The sequence below is a fragment of the Neovison vison genome, chromosome 1 (assembly GCF_020171115.1).
Source record: "Neovison vison isolate M4711 chromosome 1, ASM_NN_V1, whole genome shotgun sequence".
Classification (NCBI taxonomy): domain Eukaryota; kingdom Metazoa; phylum Chordata; class Mammalia; order Carnivora; family Mustelidae; genus Neogale; species Neogale vison.
Genome location: NC_058091.1, coordinates 64,899,058 through 64,921,859, shown reverse-complemented (window position 1 = coordinate 64,921,859; position 22,802 = coordinate 64,899,058). Strand labels below are relative to the sequence as shown.

Here is a 22,802-nt window from a genome sequence, read left to right as displayed (position 1 = left end):
GACTCTTGGCTCAGGTCATGGCTCAGGTCATGATCTCCGGGTTGTGAGATCAAGTCCCATGTCAAACTCTATACTGGGTGTGGAGCCTACCTAAGATTCTCTCTCTTCCTTTCCCCCTCCCCCTGTTCACATTCCCTCTCTTGGAAAAAAAAAAGACTCCCCCCCCCCACCCCTACACACACACCTCTCTTTCTCTTTCTCTCTCTCAAAAAAAGAAGCAGCTAGATCTGTCCATACTGGTTGCACATGTTATGGATCAGGCATATTCTAGTCATTGAAGATGCAAATATGAATAAGACTCAGGTGCTAATTTATGTTCTCGACATTCAAGCAAACCATTTAATTCAGTGTGATCATATTGAAAAGAAGTGTCTAGGTACAGAGAGGGCACAGGAGAGATACCATTTGAGCTGAGTCTTGGACAATTGGTAGAAATCCACTGGCAGCCCAATGGGAAGAGGGCATGTCTGGTGGAGAGAAGCATCTCCACAGGTGCAGATCTGTGAAAGAGCAGGACGTGCTTGGGCACTCCATAGGTCCCTTGGTGTGACTGGAGCCTAGAGTGTATGTGTTGGATTCTAACCTACTAGAATCACCTAAGGGCCTTTAAAAAATCTTCATACCCAGGTCTCAATGTCTGGGGGCTGGAACCAAGCTTTATGTAGATTCCCAGATGATTCCAGCATGCAGCGATGTTTGGAAGCCACTGCTTTAACTCAGTAGGCATTCCGTTCTAATGACCTTAATAAGTATATTGCTTAATATTTTGAGGGTTGTAGATTCAAAATGTAGATTAACAAATATTTAATAAAAAGCACGATTTGATTTGCTTTACAAAGGGGTGAACTCAAAGCTTTAGAACTTTTTTTTTAAAAAAAGAGGAAGTGATAGATTTAAATAGATTTTGGAAACTGTAATGGAATATTTTTGGGTCAAGAATGAGTTTCATGCATGACTACTACTGCTCTATCTGTAGTCTCCTGTCATATACTCATTGTGGGTCTCAAACTCTGTGCTTGTCTCCAAAGTAGGTTGGTGAGTGAATCATGTCTAGAAATTAGAACCCTATGCCTCCTACTTTAGATCTGGAAGGAAACATACGTAGGAAACATATGTACAGTCTTATTTGATAATTTTGAATCACGTGAAACTAGAAGTTTTTTTTTAGTTTAGCTATGATCTGATATCCAGTGCAGTTATCCTATGGAATTATTGGCAGAGCTATTTAAGTATATTCAGAATTTACCTTTTATGTGAGACAGGGAGGAATTTTATATATATTTTATATATACATGGACATATATGTGTATATGTATTTGTATATATATGTGTATATATATATATAATTATCTCTGTATATATTTCAAAAAGAAATAGTGGGAAGATAATCCAAAAGCTAATAAAAGTGGTTACCTTTAAAGGATGTGGGGAAGAAATAATCAGGGGAGAGAGGACAAGGATGGATAATTTCTCCAATATAATTTGTATTATACTTTTGGTCTTGGAACAGTTGAAATATTTTACAAAATTAAAAATCACCATTTAATTAAAAGAGAAAAAAGCAATTGCTAAAAATTGAAAACAAACAAATTAATCTAGTGGTATATCAAACTGGCATCATAACTAGGTATTGAAAATAATTAACTAGAAATGTTACTTTTAAAATACAGTATTGTGATTGTCCATAATCAAATGAGATACATCTGATAAACAAAAAGAATTGCAAAGAAGTTGTAAACTGTATTCAGAAAGATCAGTATTATTATTTTGAAACTCTTATGGTATAGAAAGACAATTATTATATTTCATTTCATTCATATGTGGAATGTAAGAAACAGCACAGAGGATCATATAGGAAAAGAGGGAAAACTGAATGGGAAGTAATCAAGGGACAAACCAGGAGAGACTCTTCACTCTAAAAAACTGACTGAGGGTTGCTGGAGGGGAGGTGGGTAGGGAAAGGGGTAAATGGGTGATGGGTATTAAGAAGAGCGTGACGTGATTTGATGAGCAGTGGGTGTTATACGCAACTGATGAATTATAGAACTCTACAACTGAAACTAATGATGTACTCTATGTTGGCTAATTATTTAAATTTTAAAAAACTCATATTAAATTGTAGGTTAAAGCATAACAGTAATTATGTTATCAGAAACCAAAAATTTTTATGTAAGAGAAAATGATGAGAATAAATAAGTTAAAAAGAGATTTTATTTTAAAATTGAGACATATCTGTAAGGACTCATTTATTTTTCTATGTTTAGAAAAGTACATATATCCTGGTTCTTTGGACTATAAAGACCAAAAAGCAGTGACAACTCAGTCACAGTGAATATCCCTAGTGCCCAGATTACTGCCTCTAAATACCGAGGAACTGGGATCTTTGCACAGATTGTTGATTCCAGGACTGAGAAGAAACATACAAGATGAATCTAAGACCTCCTCTTGTGTCAGAAAACTATGAAAGGCCAATGGAATGAACATCAAAAGTTTAGAAGAGACAATGTGTAGAGAGATTATACACTTACATATATATTTCCACCCATTACATGGAGTCGTAATCATTAAGAAACAATCAGTAGGTCACCACTGAAGATTACTAGGACAGTGGACTCATTCTGAAAATTGTTAAGATAAAGAATCAAGGCTCTTATCTGGCTTTCCTAAATGAATTTTATTGTGGAATAATCAGATGCTTGATGTGGAAAATTTCTCATAACGGAATCCTGGCTAAAAATTACAGAAGGAATAGCATAATTAGAAAGCCCACCATTGAGTTTCCTCAGATGAAGTAATGACTATAGACAAAGGTTATCTATGGATGCTGAAACATTAATTTAACATTGCTCCAACTTCTGAATAGTTTCAGGATCACTAAAAATGGGTAAACCAGCAAATATACACCTAATACAAAAGGAAGCTTAAAAAAAAAAAAAAAGATTGAACTGAATGTAATCAAGCCTCTAGACCTAACGTCCAGCTTAAAGAAATGGGAAGGGTGAAGGAGAATGGTAACACCATGAGCAAACAGCCAAATCCAGAGTGTAGAAGGTTCTACAGGACCATTAACTTTGTGTCTTCAATAATTATAAATGTCATGGGAAGGGTGAGTGGGAAAAGCAAGGTGGGAGAGGAGGACTTTCCTAGATTAGGAACATAACAACTAAATGTAAAATGGATTTTGTTTGGTTTCTGGTTCAAATAAACCAACTGTAAAAAGACATTTTTGAGACACTTGGGAAAATAAGAATGTGGACTGAGTTTTGGATGATATTAAGGAACTGTTATTCATCTTTTTCGGTGAAAATAGCCTTGTGCTTCTATAAGAAAGAAAAACATCCTTACCTGCTTAATTATGAGTGAAGTGTTCTGATGTTAAAATACTCCAGCAATTGTTAATGGGACAGATGAAACAAGGTGGCAAAATGTTGATGATTTTGGAAAGTATGTGATGGATACCTGGGGATTTATTATGATATTTTTTCTTTTATGTGCGTTTTAAAATTTTTATAATGATAAACTTTAAAAACTTGTTTCACATTAAAAGAAATATGTATCCTTTTCTAATCGCTCAGTAATTAAAAGTCAGTGTCCCTTTCCTTTGTATTGATACAGTTAAGTATGAACATTCTGGACATAGTTTCTATTTGATGATTTTTAATTAAATAGACCAACTTAAAAAGGGCAATGCTATACAGCAGATTAAAAATGAGCTCTTTGGGAATTGCTTTCAGTAATAAAATCTGTCCTCTCAAACAGTGATTTTGATGAAGTTCAGATTTCATACGGCAGCACAAAATATTTTTCAGGGTTTTTTTTTTTTTTCTTTTTGTAGTTTCTCAACTAATTTTCTCTGTCACTGCCATGAGTAATTACATGACATATGCCTTTAGAGGACCCTGGTTTTAAAGCATAACTGCATACCCCTCTTCTTTTTTATCCTTAATCTAACCATCAAGCCATGTCCACTGTTTGAGCAGGAGTGGAGGGGGGAATTGGGAATAGGGAAAGGGTAGAAGACTGGACTAATGTGAGATGTGCTCTTCGTTCATATTTGTTTCTCTGCCCCTTTATCCATTCCAGAAACTTTGATTAACCCTACAGTGCGCAAGGGATGGTGTAGAGCCTAGCAGGGGACATGAACAAGTCAGATGTGGTCCTCCTTGCCCTGTTTGAGTCCTCACCCTCTGGGGGGGGGGGAAGGGGGAATAATGGAGTTGCTGGTTATCTCCTTGATAATATGATAAGTGCTGGAATGTATGGAGTGCAGCAAGAGGGAAGGATCTAGTCTGGGGAGGGACCACAAGGGCATCCTCAGGTCTACAGCGAGTTAGAATTAACTATTCAGATGGAGATGCCAGAGGAATAGCATTGGAGGCAAAGGAAAGTGCAGGCTAGAAGAGGAGGGATTGAGCCTGCAGGCCTGGAACAGTTGGTGCCTTGGCTGTTAAGCTCAAATTAGTGGAAAGACACTGAAGATTCTTATAATATATTTCATGCGTATAAAATAAATGTAAACTGTAAAATGTATGCTTGCATATTCATCATCTGACTTAAAAATAAAACATCCCTTACACTGTTGGAGCCACTGCTTACAGATGCTATCTTCTATCTACTTTTTTTTTTTCTTATTCTATAGTTCTCCCTCCTTTCATCTTTACTCCCTTCTTCCCGGGAGTAACCACTAATTCTGAATTTCTGTTTCTGTTTTCTTTGCTTTTCTTTTTAGTTTTACTGCACATGGATGCATCCCTAAATCATTTATAGTTTTGCATGGTTTTGACCTTTGGGTAATAAGCAGCAGCACAGACAAATCTCAATGTTGGTAAGTTGAGATGGTAATGGTAAGTTGCAGGAAACCCATAGTATGAAACCGTCGAAGGGCTTCCTACAGGGGAATGATATGTGTATTTTTATGCAGTGCAGATCATGGATTGGAGGTAAGCAAGGAGAGATGGGGAGGCCTCTGGAAAGATGCTGCCTACAGTCTAGGTGGTAGCTAGAGTAGGCTTGATGGTTGTAGCCTCTTAAAAGAAATTATATACGAACTTTTAACCATGGTCGTTGGGGATCTTGTCCCTCCTGTTTGAGCTTTCTGTTCTTTAAATGGGATAAGACCGTTTCCTGCTTCTGGGTCTTTTCCTGTTCTTCTGCCAAAGCCTTTCCTCTCAAACCTGCAGAGTTCTGTCTTTGCTATACTCAGGTCTCTGCTCAGTGGGATCTTCCCTTGCCACTCTATCAAGAAGTGCCGCCTTCCCTCTTGTTGTTTCCCAGTCTCCTTCCTTGGTTGTACTCTCTAGCTTTTCTTTAAAATCACGATCTGAAACTGTTTACTTATAGCCTGTCTATAATCCTTGAGGGTGGGGACTTTATCGGGCTTGTCTAACATACCCCTTTTTCCCCTGTGCCTTGTACATAATAGGTGCTTAGTAAATACTGCTTGAATGGACTAGTGAAGTAACTTGAAGTTGGGATAATGGAATCTACTCATCCTTTTTTGACTGTCTCCCAAACATTTCCCCGGCTGTAAACTTTTTTTCAGAGCCTGAGGTCAGTGCCCAAACCCTGTTTCCCCTAGACATTTCCACTTTACTATCTTGCTGTCACTTCAAAGTCAGTTATGTCTAAAATTACATATTATCTTCTTTCCTCCAGTCTTCCCATTTTATTAATGCCACCACCACCAACAGTCCCCAAGCACAAAACCTTGGTGTTATCCTGCAGTGTTCTCTAGTCCTAATCCCTTGGGTGCTATCCATGCCCTTGTATGTCTTTGGGGGAGTGTATGATCACTGTTTTCATTTCTGCTTTCTGCTACTGACATTTTAGCTAGGCCTCAAGGCCCTGCTTAGATCCTCTCTTCTGGGCATCAAGCTGAATTTTCCATCCCAGTGCCGTTTTATACTTACGTCTATAGTTTATTTTTTTTTTTTAAACAATATCCTGGCTTGTACCGTTAGTCACTTACCCATATCCTAAATTGTAAACACAGTAAAACACATAAAATATTTGAGTTGCCTTTATTTCCTTCTCTGTTGGTCCATTTTTAACATCACCATGTGCATCCTGTCCTTAGTTTTGTCCTAGTCCTATTGCTTGCACTTTGTTGAGGGACTGATGGCTCACTGCCATAGTTCTCTTACCTCCTGTCTTTTATTCTCACTAGGGCTGGGTTCTCTCCGAGCCTGTGGGGGCTCTCACCGTTTTAAAAGGTGAGAAGTCACAAGGTGTCAAATTCTGTATCATGCTGGACACGTGTAGAGGCAGTGGTATCTGAGGTGTTGATCTTAGTTTTTAGTTATTTCTGTTGTTATCCTCTGAAATGAAAACAGTAGCTCTTTATAACTACTTAGTGATACAGATTGTAAAGGTAAATTTCGCTGGATAAATTACTTAACTCCCATTTATTGAATGCTTATTAAATTGCAAAGGATGTAGACAGACATAAAGGATGGTTTTGCTCACGTGGTGGATCTTCCAGAATCTAGCAGGTATTTAACACAAATTGTAGTAAAATATGGTAAATGTAAAATTTTAGGTAGGTACAAGAAAGATGCTGTCAGAATGCATGGAATGAAGCATTTTAGTCATTGAGGGTTTTGTTGAGGGGAAGCTTGTTTCATAAAGGATGTAATGGGGCCAAGACTTGGCGGATGAATAGGAGTTCACTAAGCTCACAGGGGCTTTAAGTCCTTGGATTTGGATAATTCATGAAAACAAAATGGAATCAATCTGGGCTCTAATGAAGGATGATACCAGTGAGTCAGCAAGGAAGGGAGACTTTTATTTCCTTGATATTGCAGCCCAAGGTCATTCCAATTCCACAGTGCCCTCAAGGAGCATGGTGTAGAGACAGCCTGGTGTCGTGATTAAGAGTGGATTCTGCAGTGAGGCTGCTAAGGTTCAGAATTCAGCCCTGCAACTTACTAGCCTTAGGAATTTCAACAATTTATTTAAATTTCTTGGGTTTTAGCACAGTATTTACTTCATAGATGTGAAGATTAATGAGAGAAAACATGTAAAATCCTTATGACAGTATCTGGCACAGTAGGTGCTCAATAAACATTTGCTGTTGTGTGTGTGTTTTTTTTAAACATTTTATTTATTTGTTTGACAGATCACAAGTAGGCAGAGAAGCAGGCAGAGAGAGAGGAGGGGAAGCAGGCTCCCTGCTAACAGCAGCAGAGAGCCTAATGTGGGGCTTGATCCCAGGACCCTGAAATCATGACGTGAGCCAAAGGCAGAGACTTAACCCACTGAGCCACGCAGGTGCCCCTATTGTGGTTATTTTTGACTGTTCACATCAGCCTAGAGTAGCAGTTGGCAGACTGCTACTCATGAGACGCGGCCAACCTAGTGTGCTCTCTGATTTGTAAATAAAGTTTTATTGGGATACAGCTATGCCTACTCATCAAGTGTCACCTATCGCTACTTTTGTGCTCTCCCAGGCCGACATACAGAACCAAGTGGCCCATAAAGCCCCAAATTATTGCTCTTTACGAAGAAATTTGCCATGCCCTGGCCTAGAGGATAAAATCAAGCTCTTTAGCTCTCAAGAACTTCCATGACTATTTCCGCCCATAACAGATGGCCACAGCAGCTCTTTGGCTTTTGCTGCCCCTTCTGTACGAGGTGCTCTCCACTGCTGGATTGTGGCTTCTTCAGTGTTCCAGCTGATGCTCTCTCTTCTGCATGAATATGGACAGCAGCAGGGCTGGGACTAGGATAGGGTGGGTGGGGCACTCACCTTAGTTACATGATTAAGGAGGACCCCAAAAATTCAGTAGTCAAATAATGTCTTGATGCAATATTTTTTAAAAATCCCAATTGAAAAAATCCATGATGAGAAAAATAACAGTTTTAAGCAAAGACAGGATTAGTATTACTGATATTTTTAAAAGTGATCCTCCAACATGGCTCGCCATGGTACATGTACAAGACAGCAGAGAACAGGTAACCCATACTGAAGCTACAGCAAACTGCAGACCCTCTGCTTCCTACATAAATGTGGTAGCTAGAATTTTTAAGATTTAGAAGAATCTGCTGGCTGGTCACATTTAATGATGTATACTCAAGTCTACATCAGTACTACTTTAATAAAGAACAATTATGCACATATTTTGTGGAACTTAGCTTACAGTAGCGATCTGTATATAATCTGTTGTATGACAGAATAAAACATATTTCCATAAGTTTTCAAATGGCTTGTTTGAAATGGTTCACTGAAAGCAGTAAAGCATAGATTAGAATAGCAGCATTGGATAACTAAAGCTGTTTACCAAGAGATCTGAAAGGATTACCTGGTTCCTATAAGCTTTTTCTAAGAAAGGCCAGATAGGGATATTAATTGAATTTTAATGCTTTCTGATAAACACTGACCTGGCAAGCTTTTTTAGACGACTAACTTTCTAATCTGCTTTGACATTTCTACAGGGTGCTTCAAACAGTGATTTGTTGGTAGGTCAAAAATATATATGATTTGTTTTAGGGAAAGAGGTTTGGAAATCATCTGTAGCATTCTGTTAAAATAGAAGGGAATCTTATCTGTAAGGAGTATGTCTGGAAGAATGGGCAAAATGACCTTCCCATTTCTCAGGCACCATGTTGAGATTTGTAGGACTTCATTTGATGTTTCAATGAAGTGAATTAGTTGTTCTAACTGGCTATCACTGTTATAAAGAGATAAAATATAATATTGAATTCCATGCTCCTTTACTTTCTAAATGACACATTAAAATGTTTTTAGGTCTATAGTGTTGATTGGAGCCAAACCAGAGGTGAACAGCTTGTGGTGTCTGGCTCATGGGATCAAACTGTCAAGCTGGTATGTTAGCATTACTGTATTTAAAACCAAATGGTCTCTTCCATAACACTTTCATTGAGTTTTTTTCTTTTCTAGAACATACTTCTATATTTTTTCAATTATACAACTAATTTTCTTAAAAAAAAAACTATAGTAAAGCATTTATTAGAATTTAAACATTTTTAACCTTTTGGCTGTAAACCATTAGCTCAGCATTGATTATTTTGGCCCCTTAAATACTGTTCTGCTTTATATGAAAATAGACTTTAAAGAATCCTTGAGATATGTCTGACTGTTACATGTGTACATATAACTACATAGGTGGTGTATTGCATATATTATGTATATAAACATAAATTTGAATTTACCTCTAAGTAATTGATTTATTCATTTGTTTATAGTGGGATCCAACTGTTGGAAAGTCTCTGTGCACCTTTAGAGGCCACGAAAGTGTCATTTATAGCACAATCTGGTCTCCCCACATCCCTGGTTGTTTTGCTTCAGCCTCAGGTAAATAATTCCGAATTTACCAAAAAAGCCTTACTTGTAGTGAGTGATGGCTTTGCTTTCCCCAGCAGGTGGCACTGTGTACTTGCTATTTGGAGGGAAAAAGGGCCCACAGTACTATCCTTTGTGCTCTTTAGATGGTTTCATTCTTCATCAACCTCTAGATAAGATTTAGCCAGGCCTGGACTACTTTCCAACTATTAATGAACAAATATGGTTTGTCTTAGGCATATCATAACTGGTTATAAATCTTCCAAAATTGGGAACTCATCTAGTTCTTTTTATTAGCCACTGAGTTCCTTCTTTTAGGTGGCATTATCCTTGGTTTGTTTATTGGAATAAAGGTGGCAAGTCTGAGTAACAGTTACAAAATGTATAACATGTGCTAATTAATGACAAGTATTTATGATGAATGACAAAGTAAAATTATCACTCTATTTCTTGCTAATTTTGTAACTTACAAAAAATATAAATTTATAAAGAAAAGAACAAAAATGTTATCCTACATAATCCCTCTACTAGACTTACCATATGTACAGTGAGGAAATTCAAACAGCACAGAAAGATGCCAAATAATAAGTCCTCATCCCTCCCCCTCCATAGAACCATGGTTAACTTTTTTTGTATTCCTCCATAAAAATTCTTATTCTTTTTTTTTTTTTTTTAAGATTTTATTCATTTATTTGACAGAGATCACAAGTAGGCAGAGAGGCAGACAGGGGCAGGGGTGGGGGCAGGAGCAGGCTCCCTGCCAAGCAGAGAGCCCAATGTTTGGTACCATCTCAGGACTCTGGGATCATTATCTGAGCCAAAGGCAGAGGCTTTAACCCACTGAGCCACCCAGGTACCCCCCAAATTCTTATTCTTATTTCAGAATATAAGGTGCAAAAGTAAAAAATGTTTGGGGCACCTGAGTGGCTCAGTTGGTTAAGTATCTACCTTTAGCTTAGGTGATAATTTTGGGGTCCTGGGATGGAGCCTCACATCGTGCTCCCTGTTCAGTGGGGAGTCTGCTTCTCCCTCTCCTTTCGCTCCCCTCCCCCTTGCTCTCTCTTTCTCTCAAGTAAATAAAATCTTTAAAAAAATGAATAATGTTTGTGGGGAATATGCCCCAGTAAGAAGTCAGATGTCTTTAAGGGCTGAATTTGCTTAGTGATGTTAGGTTTTATGTGCTTATAGCTATAAGCTATAAGCTTATTGTTGTTGTTGTTGAAATTATACAGGAAAATAATATTATGACTATGGATCAGAAAATCTCTCGTCCCAAATTCATTTTCCCTGCTGAAAACATTGTAAAACAGCTTTTGATTGTGGCAATTTTTTAGTAGCTTAGTCCAGTATTATAGTTGAATTGGGTGACTCATGCAAACATTCAGGAGTTTTTAGACTCTAGTTTTAAATAAATTCGATGGAAAAAAACATTCATCAATTATATTTTATAAATTATATATGAATTTATATTATATTCTTAAATTTATGGAATCAACACAAATTTAAGTTAGAAAAAAAGGTACACCATGTTTCTTTTATTTGATCTACCACCAATAGACACTTGGCTAAAGAATTTTCTGAATACCTTCCTAAAATCTCTGACACTTTAATATACATTACTTCATTTTTCTTTTAGATGATTTGTGTCATGTACAGAGTGCCATTAAAGCTGTAAAAAGTGTAGGAATGAAACAAAGGTGAACAACTAATTGTCACAGGCAAGGCAGGGTTGCTCTGCTAGGCTGCCTCCTCAAGTCACTTTGACCTTGTCTCTATGAACAAATAGTGGGAATGTAATCTGATGTCTCTGAGTATTCCAACGTGAGGATTTATTAAATTACATCATTTGGGGGGAATATATTCATAAATACAGTCTGTATGACACTAATGACTTTCTTTCTTTTTTTTTTTTTTTTAAAGATTTTATTTATTTATTTGACAGACAGAGATCACAAGCAGGCAGAGAGGCAAGCAGAGAGAGAGGGGAAAGCAAGCTCCCTGCTGAGCAAAGAGCCCGATGTGGGGCTCGATCCCAGGACCCTGGGATCATGACCCGAGCTGAAGGCAGATACTTTAACCCACTGAGTCACCCAGGTGCCCCGACACTAATGACTTTCAAAAGTGTTTCTTATAGAGCAGCAACACTTTATAGATTAGTCAAAACAATGACAACAACCTTCCCAGTCTGGATGATGTCAGTTAATTCTGATAGTGAGAACCTGGTAATGTGAAGATAATAATTATTTTAAGATTTGGACCTTGAAATGATAAATAAATGTACCTTTTTAATCTTTTAAATGTTTTCCAATTTGATGAATGGAAGATGATACCTAATTTTGTTTTGATTTGTGTATTTGATTACTAGGGATAGTGAATATTTTTTGTATGTTCATTGACCACTACAGTTTTTCCTTTGTGAGTCTTATGTTCATGTTTTTGGCGCATTTTTCTACTGAGAACTGTTTGTTGTTGTTTTTCTGTATTGATGTGTGAGCTCTTTTTTATATTTAAGAATTGGTCTAATGTATCTTACATCTATTTTCCCAATTTTTTGTTTTTTAACCATTTAATTTTCTTTTATGTTGTATGTATGTTGTATATGCATTTAAGTTTTTTGGTAGTCAAAACTGTCAATTTTTTGCTTGATAGGTTTTTGGCTTTCATTTAGGATGACAGGGAGTTGGCTCAGTGAAAAGTAGGAGGCCTTGCATGGCATGGAAAGAGAGGCCATTGTAGGCCGAGAGAATAGGATGTCCAAAAGTAAGAACTTGGCACATTTGAGGTACTAAAAGAAGACCCGGGAGACCACTGGTTAAGAGGAAAAGGTCGTAAAAATGAGGTTGGGCAGTAGAGGAGGTGCCCACCTTATGTACTGGATTCATGATTTTGGATTTTATCCTATGGACATGGGCAAGGCACTGAAGAGGTTTTGCAGGGGAGTGATATGATTAGGCTTGCATTTAACAAAATTCCTTCTGGCTCTGTGTAGAGAATAGTTGGGAGGTGAGCGGGAGTGGAAGTGGGAAGATTAACTGACAGATGAAGGAAGGTATGGATAAGGATGGCTGCAGAAGGGCTGGCTGAAATTAGGCTGACTCGAGTTGGTATTTAGAGATGATTTTATAAGATGTACAAGAGGTGAAGAGAGAGGGATGAGTAAAGAGTAACACCTAGATTCCTGCCAAGGATAAATTGGTGGGTGGTTAATGTCATAACTGAGGTAAGAAATATGTTTGAAAGAGAAGATCTTGAGTTTTGTTTTAGAGCACACTGAGCTCATAGGACAAGGGAGTTGTCGATGAGTAGGGCGAGGTTGGAGCTGAGACATCTAGCCTCATGAATAAATTGTGTCATTGGCTCATCAATGATAACTAAAGCCATTGGAGTAAGTCAGAGTCCCCAGGAGAGATTAAACAGAAGAAACCTTAGACTAGCGCATAGGTTGGCACACTATTGCCCTCAGGTCAAAATGACCCACTGACAAGTTTTGTGAACAAAGATTTAGTGGAACACAGCCATGCCATTCTTTTATAGATTGTCTGTCTGTAACTGCTTTTGTGCCATAATGGCAGAGGTGAGTAGCTGTGGCAGAGGTGAATGGCCCTTGAAGCCAAAAATACTTATGTTGGGTCCCTCACAGGAAATGTTTGCTGACACTTTGTATCAAGAGTCTTGAGGGGACATAAAGCAATGGAAGCCCTTTCGTGCAGTTTGGTTGTTTAGGGGAAGAGAGAAGAAAATAGCTAGAGGAAGAGGTAGAGTGTGTCTACTGTTGTCTCCTCATTTAATTATCTAGCATCCTCCAAATAGGCTATCAGAAGGATAATTGTTTTTTACTTGCCACTAAACTCTGTTAATGCCCTGAGTTGTTGAATTATGTTGAGTGGGTTCCATAGTAAATACAATGTCACAGAAATCCTTTTCCTTCTGTTTATTTTATAATTTTCTTTATTCTAAAAATTTTAAATGACCAAATGTCCCTCAATTTTAAAGCATTATTAGGTTGAAGACACTCAGAACTGGAAATCTTCAGGTAAATTGTGTACAGACAAACATGTCCATTAGATTAAGGAATTTCCTGGATTCTAAGGTAGGAGAAAGTAATAGTAAATTCTGTGTATAGAAGTTCAGTTAAGTAAAAAATGTTCAGTGTTTGAAATTAACAGCATGGTTTTCTACAATGAAGAACAGTATACTTTTAAGATTATTACTGTTATTTTCCAAATTTCTAAGTTGTCTGAGTTAGAGTGTTTTGTCTGTAATCTGAGTTAAATCTTTCCCAAGATATCAAATCTCTTGGGATGGAACTAGTAATATATTTTTCCTTGACACATTTCCTTTTCCATGCCTAAATTTCTTATTGGATTTTTAAAAATTTTTCTGTGGCATAGCTAATTGTAAGGCTGGGTGGATATTAAGTAAGTGATAGCAATATTGATGTGCTGTTTGAATTAACTAACCCTTTAACCTGCCTATATAACTTGAGTTAGTCATCTTTGTCCTTTTAATTTAGTGTAAATGCTAATGAATTTCATGCTTATAGTGAGTCAGTTCTGTAAGATGACCACAGTTTAGCATAATGGTTATAATTTTACTATAGGTGAAAAGCCCTAATACAGAAAATATTGGTACAACTTCAATTAAAATTCTTTTAAGGATGTGAATTAGCCTGACATTAGCATCATTTTCTTTGAGTAGGGATGCCCTTTGGCCTTATATTCTACAGTTTCAAAGAAGTCGTTTCAAACCCTTCATGAATTAATGGTATAAGATAGATCTATCTTCAAAATGAACTGAAACTTACTTCCTTTCTGGTGAAGCAGTGAAGACATGTCTGGTGCAAGCTCTAATTGGCAACATCCATAATAAACTGAAATTAATAATGAGTATAATTTTACATATTTGGACAAATATTAATAAGTAAAACTCCTTGAACTACTGATATATTTTATAAAAATTCCTTTACCTTACTATTGTATGTAATTCTATTGATGTATATTATTATTTAAGGTTCTAAAATTATCTTCATTTGTTTTTAATCATTGCTGTTTTTATGACTGAGACCAAATATAAAATCTGATGGTGACAAAATCTTGAACTAATACACCTGTGTTTATTTAAATGTCAGGCAAAATTCTGTGTATTAGCCTTTTTTTTTTATACTTGTCAGAATTCACTCATTTATTTAACAAGTATTCAACATGTACTCTATGGTAGGCCATGCAAGATGTAGGAAATCCCAGAATAAGCAAATAAAAATTGGTTTCCATATGATACAAGAAGTACAAAAAAGATCCACCTGGCAATCTAAGGGAAGAAATGTAACAAACACCCTTTATTTGGGCTGAGTCACACATACTCCTTTTGCTTTTACGGTGGCCTTTTGTGTAGCATGGTATACATAATATTGAGTCTGGATGTTGCATACAGAATATTCAGTGTATGAGAATGAATAGCATGAAAAGGCTTATTGTGTGGAGAGTTAGCAATATAATCACAAAACTTAACTATCTGCATATTGTAAATAGGTATTATTTAAACAATCTTTTATCATCACAATGTCCATTTAGTTGAATAGAAAGCAAAAGGTTATCTGTTTAATGACATCATCTTCATGTGTTATATTAGAAATAAATATAAATATCAGCCAGGATTTCTTTGGTTGAAAGTCAAAGAAATTCTGAACCAAACCACTTTAAGAAGACAATTTATTTGCTCGCACGGTTGAAATGTCCAAAATTACATCTGGATTTATACACATGGCTGGACGTAGGACTTAGAGGATGTTCTTGCCATCTCTTCTGTTTTTGTTAAGTTGGTTTTGTATCAGGCACCATGTGAAAGTAAGATGGCAGCAGCTTCAACCCCTCTATCTTTCTGGTTTCCGTCCAGTATGAAAACGTGTGAGACTCCTTCTCAGACATCTAAGAAAGTTCCATTTTCTCTCATCTGATGGCCTACGTGAATGTTTCTAATCTGATCACGGTGCCTAGGAGAGGAGGATGTGATGTGTTGGTTAGGGCCCAGCTTACACCTACCGTTGGGAATGGGAAGTGAAAGAGAGGGTGGTAGTCCATCTCTTACACCAAGAATGGAAAGAATGAATAGTGATTAGGTGGGAGTGGTTCTACGGGGCCTATATTCACTAGACTCTATGCACATCCAACACTAAAATCAAAGAGATTTCACAAAATATGAACCTGTGAGGTATAAAATGTACTTTAAAAAAATTGGATAAAGGAAAGCCATTTGCCAACTTTTATGATTTTAGAAACTCTTTAGAAGGTTTATTTATTAAGCATTTGCCATTTTCCTTTATAATGATTTTCAAATAATAGCCTCCTTAATAAAGTTGAAAAGATTTGAAGTTTTTTCTTCCATTCTACAAGAGGAGGGTTTGTGGTTCAGTAAAGGATGGGGCACGCTCTGAAGCTCTCACTGTGCTTTTGCCATTTCAAGTGAAATTAGGAAATTTGCTTACCAAGCTGTATACAATGTATTAGGAGGCAAGTGAACATCCTTGCATATTTTCTTGACTTGCTTTCATGCATTTTCTATCAGGCATGTGTATTCTTTTACATAGCTGAGTGCCTTACACAAGCAAACACTAAAATATTTTTAATTACTATTATGTAAGATACAGGGAGTAAGCATCTTATTAGAATTTTGAAAACCTATTGGAGGTTAATTTTGGTTGTTGAGAGGGACATTGGCAGTGAGTCAGTCAGATATTAAGTGAATGAACATTGTTTTCTGAAAGATACATTGAAAGCCATTGAAGAGACATTGAGGAAGAAGAAAACAGACAGGGTTCCTGTTTCTTAGAGCCACAATCCAGTGGAAAAGAGAGATCCTGTGGAAAAACAAACTAGCAATGGATAATGCAAAGAGTGTGAAATTCTCTGGAGAGGTAACATAGTAAATAGAATCCAGGAAATTCCTTAATCTCATGGACATTGTCTGTACACAATTTACACTGCACTGTCCGAGACAAAATTCTTCTTTCACCACTATTACCTGACTTCAGGTCATGCTGCTTAACTAAGTCCGTCTCTTCATTCCTCACTTGGAAAACAAGGATGACGGTAATACTTATATCATGGAAGTTTTGAGAAGGATTAAGTAAGTTAATATGTACAAAAGGCTGAGAACAGTACCTGGCACAGAGTTAGGGGTCTATAAATGTTACCTTCTATGATTAATGTGTGTGCTCAGAATTCCGTGGGAACACAGGTAAGGATTCTTGAGCTTGGCAAAATTGGCTGGTCAGGGTAGCTAGTTCTCCACTCTGAGAAAACAGCGTTCAAGCTGTTACTTCAGTAACTAAGAGTTAAGAGATGAGAGCTGGGAAGCAAAGGAATGGGAGGTGGCAAGAACAGAACATATTTGGGGAGTATCTGAATGACGGTGGCATGTGTTTGTGTTGTAAGAATTACCAGTGCTCATCTGAGGAACTTGCTCTGGGTAGAATCTGGAATGCTTGGTTGTGTGATGGTATACAAGGTCAGTGATCCTGAAACCTGGCTGGCCACTGGAATTGTTGGGGGAGCTTTAAAAGAACAACAGGATTCTGGGCTTCATCGTAGTCCTGATGAATCAAGTATCTCTGAGAGGCACATTTTTAATTACCCCAGCTGAACCTAGCGATCAGCCTCTTCTGGAAAACGCTGTTCTAGTCTACAGCATAGCTTTGTTTGAGATGCCAAACTAATAGTTTATTTCTGCTGGTGCAATGGGAATTGCATGCTTAATATTCATCTCTCTTTAAAAACCCACAGAATGGTTTCAGTGCTGAATTCAGAGAGGAAGTGGTTTCTGTATTTTGAGAATGCCTTAGATGTCCCCTCCCGCCCAGTTTTGTTTGAGTTGTATTATGGTCTTCATCAATTTTCTTACTTTGTCTTCTTGCTTACAGACAGGAGCCTGCTATGAAACATACTATAATCTTTGCATAAGAAATCTCAACTGTAAATTTCATGGTTATGGAAACCAAAGTTGTGAAATATTTGTTTTTACAAATATTACAAATGGTAGAAGCTTACACGATAGGCAGTCATTTGGTTAATTATGTCACTCAACTGCTTATAGCCATTTATATTTTAAAGATAATACAGGAGAATATAGCATTGAAGTCATTCCAAGAATTGAGTCACCTTCGAAGTTAGATGGTATTTACAAATCTGGAACTAAATTTATCATTGGCTTAGTTAGGACAGGCCAAAAGGGGGGAATTTTTAGAGATTTAGATCTAGATTTACTTTCCAAAGCATTCTAAGGTTCTCTAAGGACATTGTGTTTTGTCTAGTTCATGAAAGTTGTTAGTAGGACAGAATTCATATTTCTAAATTACATGAGATAGAAGGGAAGACTATTTAAGCTCATTACATTAAGAACATTAATATGAAGTAAACTTTCTTTTGAACCATGAAAACTAAGTTACTGCTATTACAGACTCCATATAATTGCATAAGTCATAGCCATGCCTGAATGAATGGGTCTGGTAGTTAAAAAACAAACAAACACACTTCATTCTATTCTAAGAAAAAAGTCATATTACATTTGGTAAGCATCTGACATTTCAATTCAGTTAAATTATTTGGGCCCAATGTGCATCCTTTTGCTGCTCAGTTCTTTGCAGAGTCAGATCCAGTGTTGACACTCATTCTCCCTCCTCACCTTCCTCTTACCTGCTGTGGCTTGAAATTCAACATAGTAGCATCCAACATTTCCTATTCCGCGCTATGCACCAAGACTTGCTGGTTCTGTTGCCAGTGGCTGGCCTGCCACTGATAGGGGAAGATGGTGGCACTATCACAGGGCCCTGGTCAATGTCTGGCTGTCAATGAAGGGCCAGTTGTCTGGAAAATGCAATTACTAAAAAAAACCCAACATAAGTACAGATATCTCAGTGGCTCAGAGTTGAGTGAGTCATGGTACTGTTGGGCCAGAAGCGGTCTCTCCTACCTGGAAAATAGAGTGAGGAGGATGAAGTGACAAATGTGTGCAACAGAAGTGACTGTCAAGTAAATGGAATTCTTAGCTCCTTCAGAGCAGTTCCCTTCTTCTGGTGTCTTTCAAGTTAACTGCAAGATGGGACAACCTAGGCAATGGCTTTTCTGTGTGTGTGAATGCTGCTTGACTGTGATGGTGAGGAACCAAAATATTGTTCCAGAGAGATGTGGAGTGGGCACCCACCCAGTCTTTGTTATTGGGTGTTTTACTTAATCTTTTTTTCCTATGTAAATATACATGTCATATAAAAATACATGTAGACATGTATTTCTTAATTTAAATTCAGTTTAGTTAACATATAGTGTATTATTAATTTCAGAGGTAGAATTTAGTGATTCATCAGTTGCATATAAAACCCATCAACCACCGTCCTTGATGTCCATCACCCAGTTACTCCATCCTCCCACCTACCTCCCCTCCGACAACATTTTTTGTTTTCTAGAGCTAAGAGTCTCTTATGGGTTGCCTCCCTCTCTGTTTTATCTTATTTTATTTTTCCTTCCATTCCCCTGTGTTCATCTGGTTTGTTTCTTAAATCCACATATAAGGGAAATCATATGGTATTTGTCTTTCTCTGCCTAACTTATTTTGCTTAGTATAACACCCTCTAGTTCCATCTCTGTTGTTGTAAATGGCAAGATTTCGTTCTTTCTGATGGCTGAGATAGATGTACACGTACACCCCACACCTTCTTTATCCATCTGTCTGTGGACATCTGGGCTCTTTCTGTAGTTTGGCTATTATAGGTGTTGTTGCTATAAACACTGGGGTCCATGTGCCCCTTTGAATCACTTCGTAGTGCAATTGCTTAATCTTTTAGTGAGGTATAATACACATGTGGAACAGTGCATAATCTTAAGTGTACAATGCAAAGAATTTTCACAGTGAGCACATAACAGGTGTGTATGTAGCCCCCAGATCAAGAAACAGAACATTCTGAGAGGCTCCCCTACCCCACTCCAGGGTGGGTGACCACTGTCCTGCCTTTTAATAGCATAGATTAGCTTTGTGGTTTTTATACTCCTGTGTCAGGTTTCTTTTGTTCATTATGTTTTGTGAGACTCCGATAATGTTGCTAGAATAACAGTTACTTCTTCATGGACTGGCCCGTATTCCTTGTAATGTTTTGATACTTTAATCTTTAGTTTCCCCATTTGTAAATTACTATAAAAATTACTTGTTATATTATCAAAATTTTTACCTCAGTTTTTATGGTTTTAAAAAGTTAAGGCATACAAAATGTTTAGACCACCACCTGGCATAAAATAAACACTCAATAAATATTGGCCATTATTCACAGCATTCTGAATAGGAGTGGGACTGACTTCTAATCATGGGTATGCTTTCTTATTTTTTTCAAGTATATTATCTCACTTAAACTTGATAAGGTAAATATTTTATCACAGGTAAGGAAACTGAGATTCAGGTAAGTTAAGGAACTTGATTAAATATCAACAGGTACAAAATGATTGAGCTAGATTAGGACTAGGCCCCAGAACTCTGGAGCCCACATTCTTAACCTCTACATTTCATTACCACTGACAATTTAATGCTTATCTTTCTTAAACAACTTCCAAAGAAATGGAGAAAAAAAAAGCACTCTCTAAAATTGCAAGTGTAGCTACATGACAATATGATTTAGAATTGGGAATGCAGGAAAATATATGTAAGTAAGCAAAGGATAATTTAAAATTTTAGTATTATCGTATACCATATATAAAGGTATCTGTTTGTGCCGGAGACCATGCTAAGTGCCAGAAACTTTTTTACACTATATGCTTGTACAACCCTGAATGCAGGCATTCTGTTGCTTTTTTTTAGAAATGAGGAATCAGTCTCAGAGTTATTATATAACTTGTGCAGGGTCACACAGCTACTAAACAGAATTTCAGACCCTGACTGCCATCACGCCGTAGACCATGTTCTTTCATCCAGTTGTACCAGCTCACTCTCAGCATCACTGCCTGTTTCTAGTTGACTGTGATGTTAATACATATATATATCCTGAGTTTTATTCATCAGGTCATTTTGTTGTTTTCTTTAAATTTATAAAGATCAAAGGCAAACAGCATATAAAACATTTAATCAGGTAACTGTGAAGCTAAGCAATGTGAACCATTTTTGTAATTATGCAAGATATAAACTTTTCAACTTGTTTTTTCCAAGGAGAGAAATATACCTCTGGCTGGCCTGTTAAAATGTAGTAAACATAACCACAAAGATGAAAAATTCTCTATTTTGACTTGGTAGACTGCCCACATTTAACAGTAAAATTGTTAGCATTCGGTTTCTTATAGACTAGAAACCGATGATTTTCAGGACATTTTTCCTGTCCTGAGGAGAAACGCACTATGTGTTTTTGTGTGTATGTAATCATCACTGTCCCTGTTTCAGTGTGAAATTCAGATTTTCCTGCTTTGAGTAGATGTATAAACATTGTCGTAACACATTACTTTTTGTAGTTCCTCACTTTTAGTAGTTCCTATACATTATTATAGTTAAAATCAATGAATGTGGGGGCACGAGGGTGGCATAGTCAGTCAAGCCTCCGATTTTTGGTTTCGGCTCAGGTAGTGATCTCAGGGCCATGAGATCAAGCCCCACATTGGGCTTCCGCCTCACTGCGGAGTCTGCTGGAGATTCTTTCTCATTCTCCCTCTGCCATTCCCATTTATGTGGAATGGCTTTCGCTCTTTCTCTAAGTCTTAAAAAAACAAAACAAACAAAACCAATATATATATAATATATAAATGGTAGTAACCTCCCAGCAAACCAGCGTATTTTCCCTTAATTTATCATCATGAGTACAGTGTCACTAAGCATCCAAGTGGTGTAATGGAAAGTGATCAAGTCTTCATCTCTCACCAGGTGATCAAACTCTGAGAATCTGGGATGTGAAGTCAACAGGAGTCAGAATTGTGGTTCCTGCACATCAGGCAGAAATTTTGAGCTGTGACTGGTGTAAATACAATGAGGTACCCTCCTGTCTGGATCTGTCCCTTGCTGCTGAGCCCTTCTTTTTGTTGAAATGTTCTGGATTTTATTTTCTCTTCCTTTATGTGGACTTTGGTAGTGTTTATGGACCATTAAGTTGAATTCAGTCCCTTTCAATTCTAATTGGTGATTGTGAGTGACCTGCATTAGCATTAATTGGATTTAAGTGCACATGAAACAGGCAGAGTAAGAAATAGAAATTCTCCAAGTTCAACAGTGCAGGCTTACTTGCTTATTTGGGAAGCTGCTTTACAGTTTATGTACTTTTTTTTTTTTTTTTTTTATTGCTCTTAACCCCACCAATTTGTATTGTCTGCTTGCATTTCTCATTCACTTTGCTGGTTAGGCTGCTGAACTATTTGTAATTTGATTTTTAGTTTGATGGTCTACCAGTTTTGTTTGTTTGTTTTTTAAAGATTTTTTTTTATTTATTTGACAGACATCACAAGTAGGCAGAGAGGCAGGCTGAGAGAGAGGGGGAAGCAGGCTTCCTGCTGAGCAGAGAGCCTGATGCTGGGCTCGACCCCAGGACCCTGAGATCATGACCTGAGCTGAAGGCAGAGGACTAACCCACTGAGCCACCCAGGCGCCCCGGTCTACCAGTTTTTTAAAAAAATTTTGTTTGATCTTCCCATATAAGCCTAACCAAACTTCATGCTTCTGTAGATAACAGTGTCTATTTTTACCTCTTTGAAAAGCTTTAGTTAACCACATGAGCATATGAATTCAGAATAAAAATGGATTAAATGTGTGTTGAGATACTATTTATATACCTGAGGTGGTCTGTTGCCTGGGACAGACAGGTAAACCATACTCCTTGTTTCTTCTCACTTTTCAATTAACTAAAGGAAGTTAAGAGAGCATTTTATTGCAGAGTTCTTTGAAAAGAAATAAAACAGATTAAGAGAAAAGAGAGTACATATTCAATAATAATACTTGATCTAAATAACCATTTCATTGCTGATAACTGCATTTCAAATCTCTGTCATCATAAATGAGTTTTCCATCTGGAAAATGAATTGTGGACTATATGTTATACTTTGGGGAATTCTAAAAAGGTGCTGATACATGATTGAGAGTTGTTAAAATTGTTTTTGTTTTAAATTATTGAAATTTTCCCTCCAGTGAGCTTACGCTTAAACCTAGCGCATTCAGACAATGAATTACTACCCTGGTTGACATGGGAGGGGGCTGACCGTGGGCCCAGCACTTGGCCTGTTCAGCTAGGAACTGTGGTTCACTGAGGGCTCTAGATAGAGGGATTTGTAAAACCTGACCAGATAGGAGACTCATCACTATTTGCAGAGGTTCTCAGATAGGATTAGATATTGTATTAAGACATGGCCCATGAGAGTGGGAAACAATGATTGAATTAGATTTAGAAAAGCATAAAAATCAAATTGGTACCCTTTCCTTTTCCCCCATATTCCTCAGTTAACAGGCCTCTTGCCTTTTAAAGCCTGGTAAAGCCTCACAATACACTCAAGAGGAAGGT

At 37.3% G+C, this 22,802-nt stretch overlaps 1 protein-coding gene across 1 annotated transcript in view; it reads left to right on the top strand.

Annotated features, from left to right (window-relative positions):
* The window catches only part of PEX7 (peroxisomal biogenesis factor 7), a 90,527-nt gene that overhangs the window by 7,889 nt on the left and 59,836 nt on the right, over positions 1–22,802 (top strand). Inside the window, exons 4-6 of the mRNA XM_044248009.1 lie at positions 8,747–8,824; positions 9,205–9,313; positions 21,182–21,288. Coding sequence (XP_044103944.1) covers positions 8,747–8,824; positions 9,205–9,313; positions 21,182–21,288 — 294 coding nt within the window. The remainder of the gene's footprint in view (positions 1–8,746; positions 8,825–9,204; positions 9,314–21,181; positions 21,289–22,802) is intronic.